General features: G+C 34.9%; 1 protein-coding gene across 1 annotated transcript in view; it reads right to left on the bottom strand.

Moving 5' to 3' along the window:
• SPAG16 (sperm associated antigen 16) overlaps positions 1–19,039 on the bottom strand; it is a 659,304-nt gene that overhangs the window by 193,082 nt on the left and 447,183 nt on the right. The window contains exon 15 of the mRNA XM_008145284.3: positions 7,010–7,136. Within this exon, the coding sequence (XP_008143506.2) occupies positions 7,010–7,136 (127 nt within the window). The remainder of the gene's footprint in view (positions 1–7,009; positions 7,137–19,039) is intronic.

The following is a 19,039-nucleotide window of genomic DNA, read 5'->3' on the forward strand; positions in this document are numbered from 1 at the left end:
GTGTGTGTGTGTGTGTGTGTGTGTGTGTTTAACCTACTGTCCTTTTGAATGGCAAGATTTTTTCCCCCACTCTGGTTGGTAGGGATAAAAACCATTCCTAGGCTTCTGTGAGCTCTGGGGAAGTTTCCTTTTAATTCCAGACAGAATTTTCCCTGGCCTTATCTTAGCAGATACTGATTTCTATTCAGCTAAAGACTGGAGCAGACGTTCTGCAAATTTCCAGAGTTCTCTCTCTCTCTCTGTGCTGCTCTCTTCTGTTCTGTCCTCTGCCCTGCAAACTCTGGCTTTCTGGCTGCCCAGGGCTGCCCCCTCTGTCTCCTCAACTCTGAGAGACCGCAGGGTTTCCATCCTGAGCTGTGACCTAGAAACTCTCAAAGCAGTATTCTGGGGCTTTCGTAGGGCTCCTCTCACTGACTCCCCTCTCTCAGGTACCACTGTTTTTCATTGCCCAATATTTGATGTCTGAAAAAAACCCAAAACATTTCATATATTTTATCTGTTTTTCCTTTTTAGTTGTTTCAAGTAGTGGGGTAAATCTGGTCCCTGTTATTTTATCTTGGAAGTGGAAATCCTAATAGGTTTTGCTTATTCCACATTCAAGGAACTGAGGCTCAGAAATGTTTAGAAATTTCACCAAGTCCATTCAGCTAATAAGTATTAGAGACAAAATTCAAAACCAGGGCTTCTCTAATTTCTAAATGAGTACTTTTCCCGTTAAGGTGCAGTGTGTCCATCAGAAAGAATTTACAATCTGCCTTTTAAACACACAAGGATGAACAGTAAGTAGCCTTTACTAACAAAACACAAAACAATAAATTCATTTTGAACCAACAATTTTGGGAGGATGTTACTATATTTTGAAAAATTATGGAGGGGTCATATACTTTTCATATTTTCCAATGGGGCCACCCCTCCCCCCATTTCATAATTTTTATTGTGGTTTTGCTTGTGGAGAATATTTAGGTTTTTCTCAAGTAGTAGGAAACCTTGCCCCTTTTGATGATCTGATTCTAATAAGCTTTCCACTGAAAGTCCTCATCTGGCTCAAACTTTAGTTCCTGCATTGTCTAGGGATGTGACTTTGCAAACGTACCGAAATTATCTTTGACAGAGGAGACAAATGCATGTGTTGCTAAACTACATAAACATGAGGCAGTGAGAAATGTAGAAGTGTAAGTATAAATTCTCACAGTTCATTTTTATTACTTCACACAATTCCATTTAACATTTTCTGAAATTGTAATAAATTGTTGAATGATAAAACATATGGCATTTGAATATGCCAAGTGAGAGATATTGTTTAGATAGTGAATATTTGCAGAAATGTGTAGCATTATATTACCAGGAGGCTCTCTGTTTAATGAGAAAGGAACACTTATCCTTTTACAAATATACAAGTTGTAAATATGTACTAATATATGTATATATCTGTAAACACTGATAATCTGTTTGTCACAAGCAATGTATTTGCAAATATAACATTATGTAAATAATGCTATGCCATATGCAACTCCACTTCTAAATGTGTGAGAAGCAGATTTCTTACACTAACAGAAAAGCTAATCTCTAGACAGTGATTCATATGTCTTTAAACCTTTTGGTTTTAATATATTGTATATGTACTGTTACATGCAACCTTACCTCTTAGTTAACCATTTAAATTATTTTTACTATTACATGAAAATGAGGTTTGTTTTAATATCTATTCATTAGTGTTTTATAATTTCATTAGAAACTTCCTACACTATCACACAACCTTAGGCATCTTATTTGTACGACAAAATATACATACATTTTTATCATCCATGAAATGATTGGAATGACTTTCTAAGATCCCTCCCTAGCTAGAAATAACATGGAAGGTGATTGTACTAGGATTTCCACATTATAGGATATACATTATCCCTTCGAAACACATCAGAACACTATAAAAAATGATCTCCTCCATGGAGAATCTTAGTTCAGAGACATTAACTAATTTGCTTATGATCTAAGAGATGCTGAAGACCTAAGGCTTGGAATTACAATATATATTCTTTTACTATATCACTGGTTTTCTAATATTTTTATCAAAGATACATTTTTAAAATGATACACTATGAGAAATAACAAATTTAAAAGATAAAGTAGTATTTTTATTAGTACATATTTACTTTTATAAATTCAAAATGAAAAAAATTACTTATGTGCTTAAAAAATCATGAGTCAATTTTGATATACATAAAAATTTGAAGTCAAATGTTATGGATAACAGTTTCAGCCTTTTAATGATCTCTACCCCAATTTATTTCTATACTGTGTTGAATGTGCAGTGACAAGTAACCCCTTATTTATAAAGATAAGTCATTGATATGGAAGTAGTTCCTTTTTTCCCCTTTTATTTATCTTTTTATTTCTTTATTGATTAAGGTGTTACATATGTGTCCTTATTCTCCCATTACCCCCCTCCCCCCATCCCTCCAACTCATGCCCTCACCCCCCTGTTGTCTGTGTCCATTGGTTAGGCTTATATGCATGCATACAAGTTCTTTTTTCATTTTTTATTTTTTTACTGGTTATTCTTTAATATATATTTTTATTGATTTCAGAGAGAAAGTAGAGGGAGAGAGAGATAGAAAAATTAATGATGAGAGAGAATCATTGATTGGCTGCCTTTTGCATGCCCCACACTAGGGATTTACCCTTGACTGGAAAGGAACCTGGGACTGCAGGCCGATGCTCTAACCACTAAGCAATACCAGCTGGGGTGGTGGAAGCAGCTCTTTTAAACAGAACACCTCATAATCTCAAGATGCTTTTCAATTAAATTGATCCAGAAACATAAAAAATGATTGAAATTTTTGTTTATCTGATATTAATTTAGAATTTTGAACAACTTACATTCCTGATATTATGTACCTAATAATGCTATCCATATTTCCATATGTATTTTATGATATTACTAGAGGCCCGGTGCACGGATTTGGGCATCAGTGGGGTCCCTTGGCCTGGCCTGCAGGGATCAGTGGACCTCCGTGCTGGCAAAGCCCGTCCTTACCTGCCAGCTTGTTGGGCTCCAGCCCACAGTCTGACGATCCTGCACAGTGAGAAGTAGTGCACGAAGCAGCAGGTGGCTGGAGAGGAGTCCAAGCCCAGGCTGTGTGCCTCGTCACTCCTGCTCATCCCGGCCCCACTACGCTGCTGCCACGCAGGGGGAGTGTCCTCCGGAGAGGCTCCCACAGCTGCAGCTACCCTAGCCAGCTGTCAGCGCAGTACTGGTGCCCATCTGTCAGCTGAGTGGCACTCCCACTGTGGGAGCGCACTGACCACCAGGAGGCAGCTCCTGCATTGAGCGTCTGCCCCCTGGTGGTCAGTGTGCATCATTGCTACCAGCCGGTCCTCCAGTCGTCCAGTCATCTGGTGGCTTATGTGTTTATAAATATATAAACTAGAGGCCCCGTGCATGAAAATTCATGCACTGGAGGGGGGGGGTCCCTCAGCCCTGCCTGCCCTCTCTCACAGTCCGGGAGCCCTCAGTGGCAGGAGGCAACCTGGCAATCAGGGGAAGGTGACGCCCCATCACACCTCTGTTGCTGCCACTGCTGGCAGCACAAGCCTCGGCTGGCCCTGGTTACCTGAGCCTTGGGCGGCCCTGGGCGGCTGGGCAGCCACTATCTGAGGCTTGCCTGCACCTTGGGCTGGCCCTGGGCAGCTGAGCAGCCAACATCTGAGGGTTGCCTGCACCTCAAGCATCAGCTGGGCAGCCACCATCCAAGGCTTGCCTGTGCCACGGGCCAGCCCTGGGGAGCTGAGGGGACTGGGGAACTCTGGAGGCAGGCACACAGAGTGGCCAGGCCTGCCTGGGGTGGGCCTGGCTTTGCCGCTTGCCTGCCGCCCCAGCGGGGCTGAGGGAACTGGGCACCACCATCTTGTGGCTGTGGACGCCACCATCTTTGAGGGCATGGCAGTCAATTAGCATATTCCCTCCTTATTGGCTGTGGGCACCACCATCTTTGCGATGGTGTGAGGGTCAATTAGCATATTCCCTCTTTATTAGATCGTTTATATAGATGATGACATTACATGTATGTTTTAAATGACTTTTTCTCAGGTTGAAGGGCATAGCCGAAGCAGCAGACCAGAATCTGTCTCAGAGTAAAGTTGTGACAAATAATGTCCTAGATGTGTATAACAGCACAATTTAATTCTGTCAGAATTTTAACCTGGAAACATGAGTTGACACAACTAATGTGAGTCCTCAATAAATGTTAATTATTGTCAACAGTGTTAATTATTCCTGCATTTATGAAAAATGATTGTAAATAAAAGTATGTCAAATAGAAGTATATTTTGAGCTTATTAAATTAGATATGATCTTATCCTCATAGTCCAAATATTTTCAATATAATTTTGTTGTACTCTTTCACATAAATATTTTTCCTGAATAAATGCAGATTAGAAGAGATCTATGCGTTCCTATCCATATTTTGATTTCGTTCTGCTCTTGACTTACACTTCTTTACTTCCTAAAGATGAACATAATTTCTGGTGTTTGACTGTGATTTTCAGGTCTCTGTTCAAGCCCTCATTAGAGCTTGTGTTTGCTCTCCTTTGTTCCTTCAACATTTGATAATTTCAACCTTTTAAAAATCTCTATCATTTAAATGTCTGTGACAGAAGCACAAATTCTCATTATTAAATGAGAAAAAGGCTCATGACATTAATTTTTTCAAACAGAATTAAAGTTAATTATAGTATGTTTCTTTTCTTTTTTTTTTTTTTTTTTGTCTGATGAGGTTATAGTATGTTTCTTAAAGAAATGGTCAAAGGGATGGAAGGTTAAGTTGAAATTATATGCCCTCAAGTATTCAATGTTTTGATTATGTACCCCTGCACTTATTGCAGCACAATTCACAATGACCAAGACATGGAAACAACCAAAGTGTCCTTCAATAGATGATTGGATAAAAAAGATGTGATACATATGTACAATGGAATACTACTCAGCCATAAGAAAAGATGAAATATTGCCATTTGTGATAACATGGATGGAGCTTGACAATATTATGTTAAGTGAAATAAGTCAGTCAGAAAAAAGCTAATAACCATATGATTTCACTCATAAGTGGGATATAAAATTGAAATTCATAGACACAGACAACAGAGGGAAAGGGGTAGATTGGGTAGCAAAGGGTAAACAGGGCCAAATATGTGGTGATGGAAGATGATTTTACTTTGTGTGGTGGGCACACAATGCAACATACACATCATGTATCATAGATTTGTACACTTGAAAGCTATATAATGTTATTAACCAATGTTACTCCAAGAAATTTACTTTAAAAGAGAAATTTATGTCCTCAAACTGATGAAGTGGTTTCATTAATAGGGTCCCTGTTTAAACTCTTTGACTTTTAAGTTTCTTATTGTTCTGCCCCTGATCCTCATACTTTAATATTAGTGAACTACCAAGAATATAACAGTCATGGAGAGAAAAATAGGTTTGTTTTTATAAAGACTTTAAGATGATATTGTTGTATAATAAGATTGGTATTATATTTATTTAAAATCAGGTTTACCTGACTAAGTATAGAGAAGAAATTTCAGGCTGTATGACAAAGACAGTAAAAAGCAAGTGGAGACATTTTTAATAATGAAAGTAAAATATATATCTATTATTGATTGCACAGCATTTCAAAACACCTTTAATTTATATTATTATAAAGTATTACTAAAAGTTTTGAAATTTTAGGGTTCAAAATTCAAGAACATAAATACTTAGATGCTAGCTCAAATAATACAAAGGGATTTAAGGATGTGAAATGTTTGTGAAAACCAAATTAAAACCCCTTTAGCACTATGATGTCAAGGTAAAATTTGTCTATTGAAAATATAAATTTAAATCAATAGGCTGTCACATTATAAAATGAAATTCTCATAGTTGGATATATTTTATTATTCTGTATAGAATTTTAAAAAATATTTTTGAATTCGAGTGGACCATAAATGTCTTAATGTCTAAAACATGTTTAAAGAAGCCATTCTTATTAGCATGGTTCATATACTAATATGTAACAGGAACACAGCTTAATGTTTTTTAAGAAGGCAAACTTACTGTATTCTAAATCTCAGCTGTGTGATGGAAATATCATGAAACCAGTCTCACAAACACACAATTGTTGTAAATCTCTATAATTACTACAAACTTTCTGGACCACAGAATTAATATGGACTATTTTTAAATGAAACATTATATATATATTTCTTCATCTAAAATAGTTATATCTATAACTTTGTCTATCTACCACAATTACTATCAAATATTTTAAAAATTCTCAAAACTTAAAAAAATTTAAAACACGTATCACACTAGCAAAGAAAAGTTATATTATCCAATAACATATATACATTTTTACTTAGAAAAGGCCACAATTAAAAATAAAAATATAACTGCAATTTTAACCTTCTAAATAGACGACTGATACTAATGTGTGTTCATATCAGTTGTTATACTATTTATCATCAGCAAGGATAAACACAATCAAATAATTGCATAGAGCATATAATTACAACAATAAGATGAATATACATATATTATAAATAAATTGTAAAATCTAAAGAATCTGGGGTAATTTGGCAAATTTAAATTATTCCATTAAAATGTTTCCATTTTTTCTTGCCAACCTTTTGTTCTTCTTTACTCTCTGCCATTTTTCCTTCAGAAAAAAAAACAATTTACTTACCTTGGATGGTGACTTTAAGGGATATAGGCTCCAAGGTTTTACATGGTGCTGCTAGGAACTTGTGTTATATACATTTACACACACTTACCTCCTCTATTGTCCTTCCTTCACATATAAGATAGATATATTTTCATAATCTGACATATGATACAAAATGTAATGAAATATAACACAATATATTCTAATATAACAGTAAGAACAGAAGTTTACATAGGAGAAAACACCAAAAAAACCACTAAAGTAGAAACAGTTGTTAGACTGGTCACAAGTACTAAACAAAATCCTACCTGATGAATCAAATTTCACCTCATTGCCAGGACTTGGACCTACATCAATAGACACAATTGGTAAGAGTTTCCGAAAGTCCCATAGTTTTGTGACCCCACAGGAATCGCAGGATGCTATCATGTGACCCTTTAAAGAATATAAAAAGAAAGAAATGCATTTACATATATATAAAAATATTTAGTAACTCACACACAAAAGAGATACGTGTTATAATTTTATTAAGTCCACAAGAATACATTCCTCTAAACTAAAAGTTATTCATTATACCTTTGTCTGAAACATAATTGCTATAAAGTAGTAATTTAAGTACTATATAAAATTATATAATGCATTTTGGAATATTATGTTTTAGGAAATCATTCATTTTGATTAATTTAATTATATCAGAAGATGTAGTAAAGCAAAAATACACACACCCATGTAGTTTATGGACATTTACACATATCATGTTGGGTGGGGTTAAAAAGTAGATTTACAGTTATTTGTATGGAAAATAATACAATTAATAAATAATAACACAAGAATAAACTCTGTGTTTCATGAACTCACAACTGTAAACCTACTTTTGCCATACCCTGTGTCATATATGTGATCTACACCTAAAAACTATATACATGAAAACATTGTACTAAAAGGGGGGCACCTTACTTTATATGCTGTAATTAGTACTAATACTTTAATATCTCAAGTAGAGTGAAAAAACAGAGCTAGGAAAACAAATGCAACGAAAGAAGAGTTTTTAATCACTGAAGGTAGAATCACTAGGGCCAGGTGAAACTGATGACAAGGAAACAGTTGTCTGTTGTGGTCATTTAGACAAAATTACTAGACACATTTGGGGCTTTTGGGTTATATGCGTTAGGATAAGGGTGAAGGTAATTGGATAAAGGAGGTGAAAAACAAAAGGAAGGGTGAATGCATTCAAGTGTTATGGAAACAGGAATGGGTGTTTTCCCAATGTAGAAGCACCAGCATGGATGCACCAGGTCCAAGCTTAAGGTTTATTCACTCCTCATGCTGGCCTCTCAGATATTTATTGAGCATCTACTTCCTGTCAGGGACCAGGATATAGTGATGAGTAACAGGGGTTTCTGTTCTCCAGCAATTCATAATATATACTCATTCTCATCATTCTGCCATCTAAATTCTCTCTACTCAGCAATTAAATATGAGTATTGGCCACATCAGGCCTATAAATAATGTTTATGATGTCAGTATACTGTTTGCCATTCAATATACAGTATCTCTTTCAGCTTTGGCTTACTTTTTTAATGTCAAGTAAAAAGTATACTAATTTTTTTCCTAAATATTCTAAAATGTTAAAGATAATAACTTGATTATTATACAATTCTCCTTCTTACCATTTTTAGTTAGCTCACATAATTTTTCTCATTTACTACTTGATTTCTATCCTTTTTCTTAAAAATGTGCTTATGTTACATTCCAAGTGGACTCTGCTTTTCCCTAAACATACCAGAAATGCAACAAATGCCATTAGTTTTAAAAGTCTATGATTGTGCCCTAACCGGTTTGGCTCAGTGGATAGAGCATCGGCTTGCGGACTCAAGGGTCCCCAGGTTCAATTCTGGTCAAGGGCATGTACCTTGGTTGTGGGCACATACCCAGTAGGGAGTGTGCAGGAGGCAGCTGATCAATGTTTCTCTCTCATCAATGTTTCTAACTCTCTATCCCTCTCTCTTCCTCCCTGTAAAAAATCAATAAAATATATTAAAAAAATAAAATAAAATAAAATTCTATGATTGTAATCACAAGTGAAGCAATACAACAACCTTGTCCCCAGTTTCATAAATAGGATGTTTAATCTTTTTTATTACTTTAAAGGAATGTGGAGAACTTGGAATGTTTTCAGATATGTAAACATGTAATGTAAGAATTGTAAAGAATCAGTGAATTTAATTTTCAGAAGGAAAGTTCTCAGGATTATAAGAAATACTAATGTTAGAATTTAGAAAAAAAATCTTTCCAGATATGAAGGCTTTTAAAGATTTTTCAGAAGGGAAAATTATTTTTTTCAATTCAAAGAACAGAATACATTTAATTTAGAAGCAGTTTACATAAAAGGCAGGTTATGGACTTGATTGACTTTTCTTTTCTGGGTGCTATAAACTAAAGATAATCTTAAAGTGTGCTATATACCATTGAACATTACAATTTGAGGAACTACACTTATAAATATAAATATTTCAATCACTCTTGGTGTGAAAATAAGTATTTAAATACTTTTAACATTTTTACATTTTACTTTAACTGTTGTCAAATGACCAATGTTAAAGTATTTGATAATATTACTTATTAAGTGTTTTAAATGAATCAAGTGCCGTGCTAAATGCTTATTAATAAAAGAATATATATTGTTTTAGACCATTTTGAATAACACCATTTAGCCAGAATAACACCATTTAGCCATGGCAAAGTATACAGTAGGTAAAATAAATATAATAACTTATTAAGTGATAGAAATAAGTTTGTGTTCATATTTGATAACCAATAGATATTTTGTAGTGAAGGAACAACTTAGCTGCATTTCCAGTTAGCCAATGAGGCAGAGGCAGTGCCTATGGCCGTGTAGATATCAAAAAATATTGGTGAAACCAATAAATGATGAATGCCTCAATGGAGCTTATCTAGTTTTACTTTAGTCCAAGTCCTTCCATAACATTCTCAGAGTAAATATTAGTTCTAACCATGATAGTTCTGAATCACTTAGAAAGTAATCAAGAGCTAGACAATATAGAACCCAAAACTTGGAATATCCTCAAGACACAATGTCCCTCTTCCTCCCTCATGCAAAATGGAAGCCCTTCTGCTAATAAATCTCCTTCCATAGGGCACTAGAAGATACTAGAATATTGCCCATCTGAACAACATAGTGGGAGTTTGTGGGATCTAGAGGTGGAGAGGAGAGATGTAGGAAAGGGACTCCCTGGAGAAAAACAAATTTCTTATCTAAAACTTGTTTAGGTAAGAAAAACAATGGCTAGCTATAGTTATGTGCTAAACCTAAATGAAGAAAGATAGACTTCAAATAAAATGTTTTTTAGAGATATTTTATTAGGTGCAATAATCCCATTTTACAGATGAGAAAAATGAGGTTTAAAGAGGTCAAGTGACTTTCCTAAAATCACCCAGAGAGAATGAATTGGGGAGAGAATTCAAGCATAGGTCTGGTTGACTTCAGAGTCTGTGATTTTAACAATAATATTCTATTTCTTGAAAAACATACCATAATATATCACAAATGTTTACATACATTGAATATATTTCCCCTTTAGGATACATTTAAATAAGTCAATAACTTAGATCAATACGTGTCAAAAAGATGGTTCTCACAATATTATTTATAACATGAAGCAGTAGAAATGTAAGAAAATGATTTTCAATGGTTGCCTAGATAGATAAATAGACATGCATGCATAAATACATACATATTTAAAACTGTAATATTACATAACAAAACTATTATTTAGTCTGGCCAGCATGACTCAGTGGTTGAGCGTCCACCTATGAACCAGGAGGTCATGGTTTGATTCCCAGTCAGGACACATGCCCAGGTTGCGGGCTAGATCTCTAGAGTGGGGCATTCAGGAGGCAGGTGATCAATGATTCAATGTTTCTATCTCTCTTTCCCTCTCCCTTCCTCTCTGAAATCAATAAAAAAATATAATTAAAAAAATAAAAAACATTATTATTTTAACTATTATAATGGCATTTCCAAAAATTGTTAATGCAAGGGAAAACATACATATGCAATTCAATGAAGAAAGCAGCAAACACAATTGTTTATATTTTCTGATACACACATAAGCATATGTTGAAAATCAGAGTTGTGGGAACTAAATCAGAAATGATTATCTTTAGGTGGTAGGATAAATCATTTTTATTTTATTTGTTCCTCTTAGCATTTTTAAAATTCAAATTTAATGGAGTTAGCATATAGTAATTGTTATCATCAGAAAACATTTTAAATAAATAAATAAATAAATAAATAAATAAATAAATAAATCAAAACATCATACACAATACCTGTCAAGTATTAATTTTATAACTTAAAATTCTACTATGTAAAATGGGCAAGAAAGAGGGTTCATCAAGCAAATGGCAGGAACATTAAGCCCTAAAACATCAGCTGCTTTCAATATGTGAAGGTAATGACCTGCAACTTGGTATTAAGGTATAACTATGGTAAAATGTTTAGGCTCATTAGCAGAAAAATTAGTATTTCAAACATTTTTAGTATACTGATACATTAGTGTGTCTCTTAGGACAGCCCTGTGCAGTGTTAAAGATTAGCTCATTACACCCTTTCCTCAGTACTCTAATGGCACAAATAAGGCAAAGAAATATGGAATTAGAATGGAAATAGAAAGTAAAATTTGGGAATGCTCAAGTTTAAGGCTAAAGAAGAAGGGAATATAAAGCATTGGAAAGATGTAGATGAGGTTGCTGATGTCAGTACATAATTCTTTCCTATGCTATTGTCAATCTAATAGGCATTAATAATTTATATCACCAATCATGTCCCAGGTATATGGAAGCTTGACATCTCAAAAATAGTTACTTATCATCTATAATATGCAACACTTTGCTACATAATCACAATAACTTGTGCAAAGGGATTTATATTTATTATCTCATTTAATCCTTCATCTTTAAAGTTAAATTATATGGCCCTATTATTCAGATGAGAAATAAAAGACTTGCAATGTTATAAAGCTTGCCCAAAGTCATTGTGTTAGTAAACAGACCCAGGATTCAAACCCAGCCAAACTGAATTAAGTGTCCAAGCTTTTAAGCTCTTAAGGAGAAAAATATTTTGCATGCCTTGACTTAGATGCTTTGGGGAATGGAATCCAATGAAATAGTACTTAGGCGCTTCAAGCACATATTCTGTTATGAAGGCAGAACACCCTGAAAGAACTACCAGTACTTTAACAAAACATCGACAAATATGTGCTAGCAAAGAACAAATTGAACATGCAGGCTCGATCCCCAGCCCTGGTCGGGGGCACATACAGGAGGCAACCAATCCATGTCTCTCTCTCACATGGATGTTTCTGTTTTTCCCCGTTCCCTTCAACTCTCTCTAAAAATCAATGGAAAAATATCCTCAGGTGAGGATTAGCAAATAAAAAAATAAACAAACAAAAAAAGACGACGACACTTCTTTTTTTTAAGGACTCTGATAGAATCATCTGTCATTTATTAACTATTGACCAGGCAAGCATTCCCTGTTAGAGTGGCCTAGCACCAGGTGATGGAGTGTGGGGACGGGGAGAGAGGGAGAGAGGACAGGAAAGATGCAGGACAGAAAAGAATAAGACGTGATCCTAGACCTTAATGAATGATAGAGTCATCTTGCTCAAAGTAATTTATAAACCTCCTAGTGAAATGAAGTGTATTGTCCTACAACTACATTTTATAATTATTTATACACTAGGATTCATGCACCGGTGGGGTCCCTAGGCCTGGCCTGTGCTCTCTCACAATCCGGGACTCCTCGGGGGATGTTGGATAGCTGGTTACGGCTCAATCCCTGCAGGCCTGATCCAGACAGGAGGGAGCCTGATCCTGTGTGTTGAGTGTCTGTCCCTGGTGGTCAGTGACTGGTCGTTCTGTAACTTAGACTTTTACATACATAGATAAGAATAAAGTAGATGTAGGTGAAATCTCCTCTTCAACACACAGAGTGTTTTCTTCCCCAAACCCGTCATCCCTGGTGGGACCACTATTCTGTTGGTTAACTTGAGCTCAGCTCACTGCTTCTCTGCTCTTTCCACTGACCAAATCAAGTAAGAGAACATTCTGTTTGGAGTTTGAAGTGAATAGTATGTGATACTGTTGGAGCAGCTTTTGCATTAATTTACATTAAAAAACTGGAGATCACAGGACCTCCTGGAGAGTGAAAGCTAGGTGCAATTGCTCCCGCATTTTAGTAGTATGCCAGGGATGACAATTTTAATGATACAGGCACATAAATTCATTAATCTGTTGTCCTTTATCAGGGGAGAAAAGCAGTCCTTTTATATTCCCAGAGCAATGAAGGGGGCAAGGCAGGGGATGCAAATTAGAGAAGTACTAGTCTTCTCACAGTAACCAGAGGCCAGTGAGAGGCTCAGAACCTGAATGTCCATGTGAGCTGCTTACGTAGGTACACACCCCAAAATATCTAGTCAGATCTGTTTCTTTCCTGGTTGGAAAAAGTTATGATTCTTTTATTATTATTATTATTATTATTTTATTATTATTATTATTTACCTACATCAGTCCCACAAATTATTTATAGAGTACTTACTAGGAATAGGGTACAAATACATATTTCCAATAATTTCAAAATAATCATTTCTAAAGTTCCTAAAGTGCTTACTAGGAACAGGATGCAAATTCATATTTCCAGTAATTTCAAAATGATCATTTCTAAAGTGCTTAGCTAGAGCTTTCAATATATATATGTATGTATTTTACCTCTTCACGGTGAAATAAAACAAACCGTCTAGCAAAGATAGCAACAGCACCTTAATGACTTCTTCATTGCAGTCCCTTTTCCCTTTTGTCCTTCTGCTCCTTAATCATTGCAGGCTATATTATATGTAGACCCACACAAATTCTGTTAAATCTGTTTTATTTATTATGATAGCAACCTAAGGATTACTCTATTTGGCAGAAGTCTCTTTTAAAGTGGCCAATTATTATTGATTAATATAGTGTGTACTGTAATAACATTGCTGGGATAAACTGCAATAAATTTATTTTCTTTTAATATGTACGTAAGTGCAGTGGCATAAAATCAGGGCAGTTCTATATACATAAAAATGATAATTTATGCATTGGTTTGTATCACCATAATGTTTAAACTACTGAGGTTCAAGTTTATGATGATAAGCTATATTTGGCTGTAGCTATATGGATGTGATTAGATAACATATTCTAAAAATCTATAGTTTGATTCATAAAAATGGGTTAGAGGTTAAGCTATATATATTTCACTAAAATTCATAGCCTTTCTAAGAACTATTGCTTTAGGCTGTGCTTCTGCTGGCACAGAATTTTTTTAGAAACTATTTTTTTTTTTTTTTACTAAACAATATTTTCTTGAAGATATGAAACTTTATCCACAGGATGGAGAAAGAAAAGTTACAAACCCACAAAGGCACAGTCTATTTTTACTATTTTTAGATATGAAAAACCCATCGTAATAGCAAAGCCATCTATAATTTAATGATTTGGTTTCTTTTGTAATTTTGTATTTGAATATGTAAACTGAAAAACAACTATTTTAAAGAAAAAATTCTACCCCTCGGCCTAAGAAGAGAGAAATTTTGAATGCCTTTTTTCAATTCCCATATTAAGCCCCATCTTTGTGGTCTTAATTTTCTTATGTTGAGGTGGAGCAAAATGTAGATGCAACCAGCATATAAGTTAGAAACAAAGGGATCTTTTGCTTCCCAACCACCCTGTACAAGTCAAGGAGTATTTGCAAACTATTAAAAAAAATGAGTATTTAAACTTGAATACTTTAGGAAAAATAGAATAAAATTTGGTCTCTGAATGCAATCTAAACATAGCAGCTTATATTTCCTTAGTTGGAAAACTGGCGTTTTTTAAAACAGCTGCTGAACTGAGGTGGAGTGAGAGGCGGAGCATGGTGGTGATGGACATGCTGGGCCCTAAGACCACTGTGAAATCTGCCAGCAGAAATTCTAGACCATGTGTGGGGAGAGGGAACTCTGAAAGCATCTTCCCTGTAGGGCCACGCTGTGTACACAAATGACATTTCTGAAGAGGGGGGCAGATTCTTCCGCTCTGCCTGTGGTATTCACGTTAACCAGCAGCCACTTCTTGAAGTATGATTCACAGGGTCACATTCACCCACGAACACGCAATTAAGTGGGGAAAATTACATTAACGGAGATAATCAAGTTATCTTGTAATTATGTTTTTGAGTAAATTGGTGTGACAATTCTTTGTGCTGTAATTATGTGATTCAGAGATAATGGATGGTACATTAGACATTTTATCTATAAGTAAAACAATCTCTTTAAAAACTCAGGCTGTTATACCTATAGTATTTCAAACATTTTCAATCACATGCAAGTTTAGATTGACTATAATTAATCATGACTAGAGAAAATGTATAATTTTATATTGATATTGTGATATTATTTAGAACATTTTTGTCCTTGGAAAACTGTTTAAATGAGACAGTTGTATTGGAAGACCCCTTGCTTAAATGGGCAAATTTTCTGAGCAGTGATATCATATTTTTATAAAAGTAATAAATATATTTTGAACTATTTTTGGCAGTACTATGCTCAGAATAAACATGGGAAGTCAGCAAAGTGTATTAAATTTGGAAATAATATTTTAAGATCAATATAGCATAAAATAAATGTATTCCTGTCATAGCAAGTGTTGTCTTAACTATGTACTCTTTTAAATTCCCCTTGGGTTTTAATCAGCAGTAAATTTTTGATATTTCCTTATCAATAACTATTTATTGATTACCTCTGTACCAAGAATTATGCCAACAGCTATGGGGTAAGAAAACAAAAGAAGGTATTACTCAGCCAAAGAATTTACTATATTGCCCATAGTGGGACATTTTCTTTTTACATATAAACATTTTTGAAGCCAAAGATAATGCTTAGGATTATGCTAACATGGCTTCAAACATCCCACATTTTAACCAGTAACAATTTAGGTTAATAGTTATCTCTTACAGGTAAAATACTTCACCTGCTTAATCACCGGCTTTCTCCCTTCGTTCTGTGACTCATCACGCCACACTTCTACCACCTCAGGAGCTTGGTCTTTGCGGCTGCCTCTATTTGAATTTTTCCTTAAGATCACTGCAGGGGGCCTACCTGGTTTGGCTTAGTGGCTAGAGTGTTGGCCTGCGGACTGAAGGGTCCTGGGTTCGATTTCAGTCAAGGGCACATGTCTGGGTTGTGGGCTCGATCCCCAGTAGGGGGCTTGCAGGAGGCAGCCACTTGATGGTTCTCTCTCATTATTGATGTTTCTATATCTTTCTCTCCCTCTCCCTGCCTCTCTGAAATCAATAAAAATGTATTTTTAAAAAATCACTGTAGGGTTTTCTTGAATGGAATTCTCTCAGAGAACCTCCCTGACCATCCTATCTAATAAAGAGGGAATATGCTAATTGACCCTCATGCCATTGCAGAGATGGTGGCACCCACAGCCAATAAGGAGGGAATATGCTAATTACTGCCCCGCCCTCAAATATGGTGGCATCCACAGCCACAAGATGGTGGTGTCCAGTCCCCTCAGCCCCGCCGGAGCAGCAGGTGCATGGCACGCCTATCTCCAGAGTACCCCAGTCCCCTCAGGGCCAACCCAAGGCACAGGCAAGCCTTGGATGGCAGCTGCCCAGCCGCCCAGGGCTGCCCAAGGCTCAAGTAATCAGGGCCGGCCAAGGCTTGCGCTGCAGGCAGTGGCAGCAGCAGAGGTGTGATGGGGCATCATCTTCCCCTGATTGCTGGGTAGCCTCCCACCCCTGAGGGCTCCCAGACTGTGAGAGGGGGCAGGCCAGGCTGAGAGATGCCCTCTCCAGTGCATGAATTTTCATGCAACGGGCCTCTAGTTCTATTATAAGTCCCAACTCTCACCTCATTGCTCTTTTCACCCAAATTTATTCTGGTTAGATAACATTTATTATTCTTGAGACTATTCATTTGTTTACTTATTTTCTTTGGTTCTGAGCAAAATATTAAGTTCATAAGGACAGGAGTTGGTATTGTTCATTGCTGCACCCTCAATATTTAGAGCTGTGCTTGAAACATGGAAAGTGCTCAGTAAAGAGATGCTAAGTTAAAAGCCATGCTGAATTTTTCATATATGCCAAAAATATTATCATTCAAAATATGTATATATAGAAAAACAAATTATTAATTTTATAGTAAAAGAAGAAATATGAAGATATATGACATCATCATGTTACTTCTAATTTTCATGGAACCATCAAGAAAATTACACATGATTGAATTCATCTTTATCCAACTGCATAAATTTCTAAATTTAAACATTGGGGGTAGGTGATATAATCTTAAATCTATTATTCTTTGTCATTTCCATTGTTAAATTTTAAGAATAAAACAAAGTAGAAATAAAGGGTAAAAACCTCGATCAATTTATTATATCTAAAAGGAATTTCTAATTAACTTGTATTTTATATTTGTACAAATTCTTTTTTTTTCTTTTCTTTAAATTTTCAATCAGAAATTATTTTATTATTTTAAGGCAAGGTTATTTCATAAGTGATTAGTTAAAGGATATTATAGTATGAGATTAGTTTAAAAGACATAAAATTGATTTTTTAGATATGTAGGAACATTGAAATAATTCAAATATTTTATAAAATAAAATTAGCATGTTACAAATCCCTTAACTTTTTATTCTGTTGTTGTTTCCAATTTTCTCAAATATAACCTACTTTGGTGTTTTTTACCCTATATCTAAAAGTTTTGACTTATGCAATATCTAGTTGCAATAATGAATAAAACTGACATGAAATATCAATATCGGCCAGGCTAAATAGTAGTTGGCATCAAGTTGGATTGCTGAAGAAATAAACAAAATTGAAATGTTTTTGGTGTATAAGTACTGCCTGACATCATTTGTCCTTTAGAGGATCAATACCTGCATGACCTAAATGTTATTTATATTGCTTTATGTAAAGTAGCCAGAGAGACATGCTAAGTACTTTCTGTTTGAGATTGAATAACAAACACAACTAAAAAAAAAATCAGAAATTGAGTTTCCTCTCCTAAAATGCTGTGAGGATAACTTTTCTAGGTAGGCAATTAATTGCAGGTACTTATTTGTCTGTGAGTTAAAGAAAATATAATATGAGTTAATTCATTTATGTCCATATTCGACCAACTTAGAAGAAGCAATTAACCTATCTCAGATAAAATGTAAAGCTCTTAACTGCCTAATTATTAAATGGTATATTCTAAATGTAAAAATGACAAAATATTCCGACTGAGGCTTATATCCATTTTTAGCTCCAGTAAAATATAATAACATCTTTTCTTACTTAACATAGTAGTAGGAAGATATGAAATTTCTTCTCTGATGGATTCTGTTTTTTTATTAAAGAATGGAGAGAATTATGCTAAATGGAATAAGCCAGTCGGAGAAAGACTAGTATCACATGATGTCACTTACATGTAATATCTAATGAACAAAATAAACTGAGGAACAAAGATATTAAAGCATACAACAGACTGATGTATTTCAGAGGAATGGGGTTGGGGAGCAGGAAAAGATTAACCAATTAATTTTTACCATAGCCCATGGACAGACATTAACCGGTTACTTTAAAAAGAGGTTTTACATAAATATCTACTTCCATTAGAAATATTGGTAAGAAATAAAGACATCAGAGCCCTAATACCATATAACATAAAATTTAAATTTACATAGCTTTTCCGAACCATATATACATACTGTATATTATTTATTTGTTTCTGTGATTCTTGGTTGCTAGCTAGGTAACACTGAATTTTACATTTGTGATTTCTGCTTACAAATCTAAAATTGTAGAATTTTCCTAAAATTGTGCTTATATAAATAGCTGAATGCATTTTACACTAATGTAACCTAATTGCATATCCCAAAGGCACCAAACAATTTGTAAGTCTAATACTAAGTAATTCAGATTGCTGCCTGCTATATATGTACCTTATAATGCATTTATTATCACACCTTTGTCTGATAGTTTGTTTGAAAGTGAAATGTGTCACAATGCCATGTCCTTGAGCAATCTCTAAAAGTCTTTTTGCTCTCTCAGTAACTGCTGTCTCCTGATCCCTTGACAATTTCTCAGCAGGTGTGTGCAACAAAACAGCTTTCAAATCAATTGGCATAGTGAGTGTAAACTTCATTTAGGAGTGTCAGTTATCATCATAAAATATTATTTCCTTAATAGGTATTAAATGTTACAGCAAAGAAGAAATAAGTTGATGGAACAATTCAGTGAAGTCCTGGTA

This window comes from Eptesicus fuscus, chromosome 11, assembly GCF_027574615.1.
Source record: "Eptesicus fuscus isolate TK198812 chromosome 11, DD_ASM_mEF_20220401, whole genome shotgun sequence".
Lineage (NCBI taxonomy): Eukaryota > Metazoa > Chordata > Mammalia > Chiroptera > Vespertilionidae > Eptesicus > Eptesicus fuscus.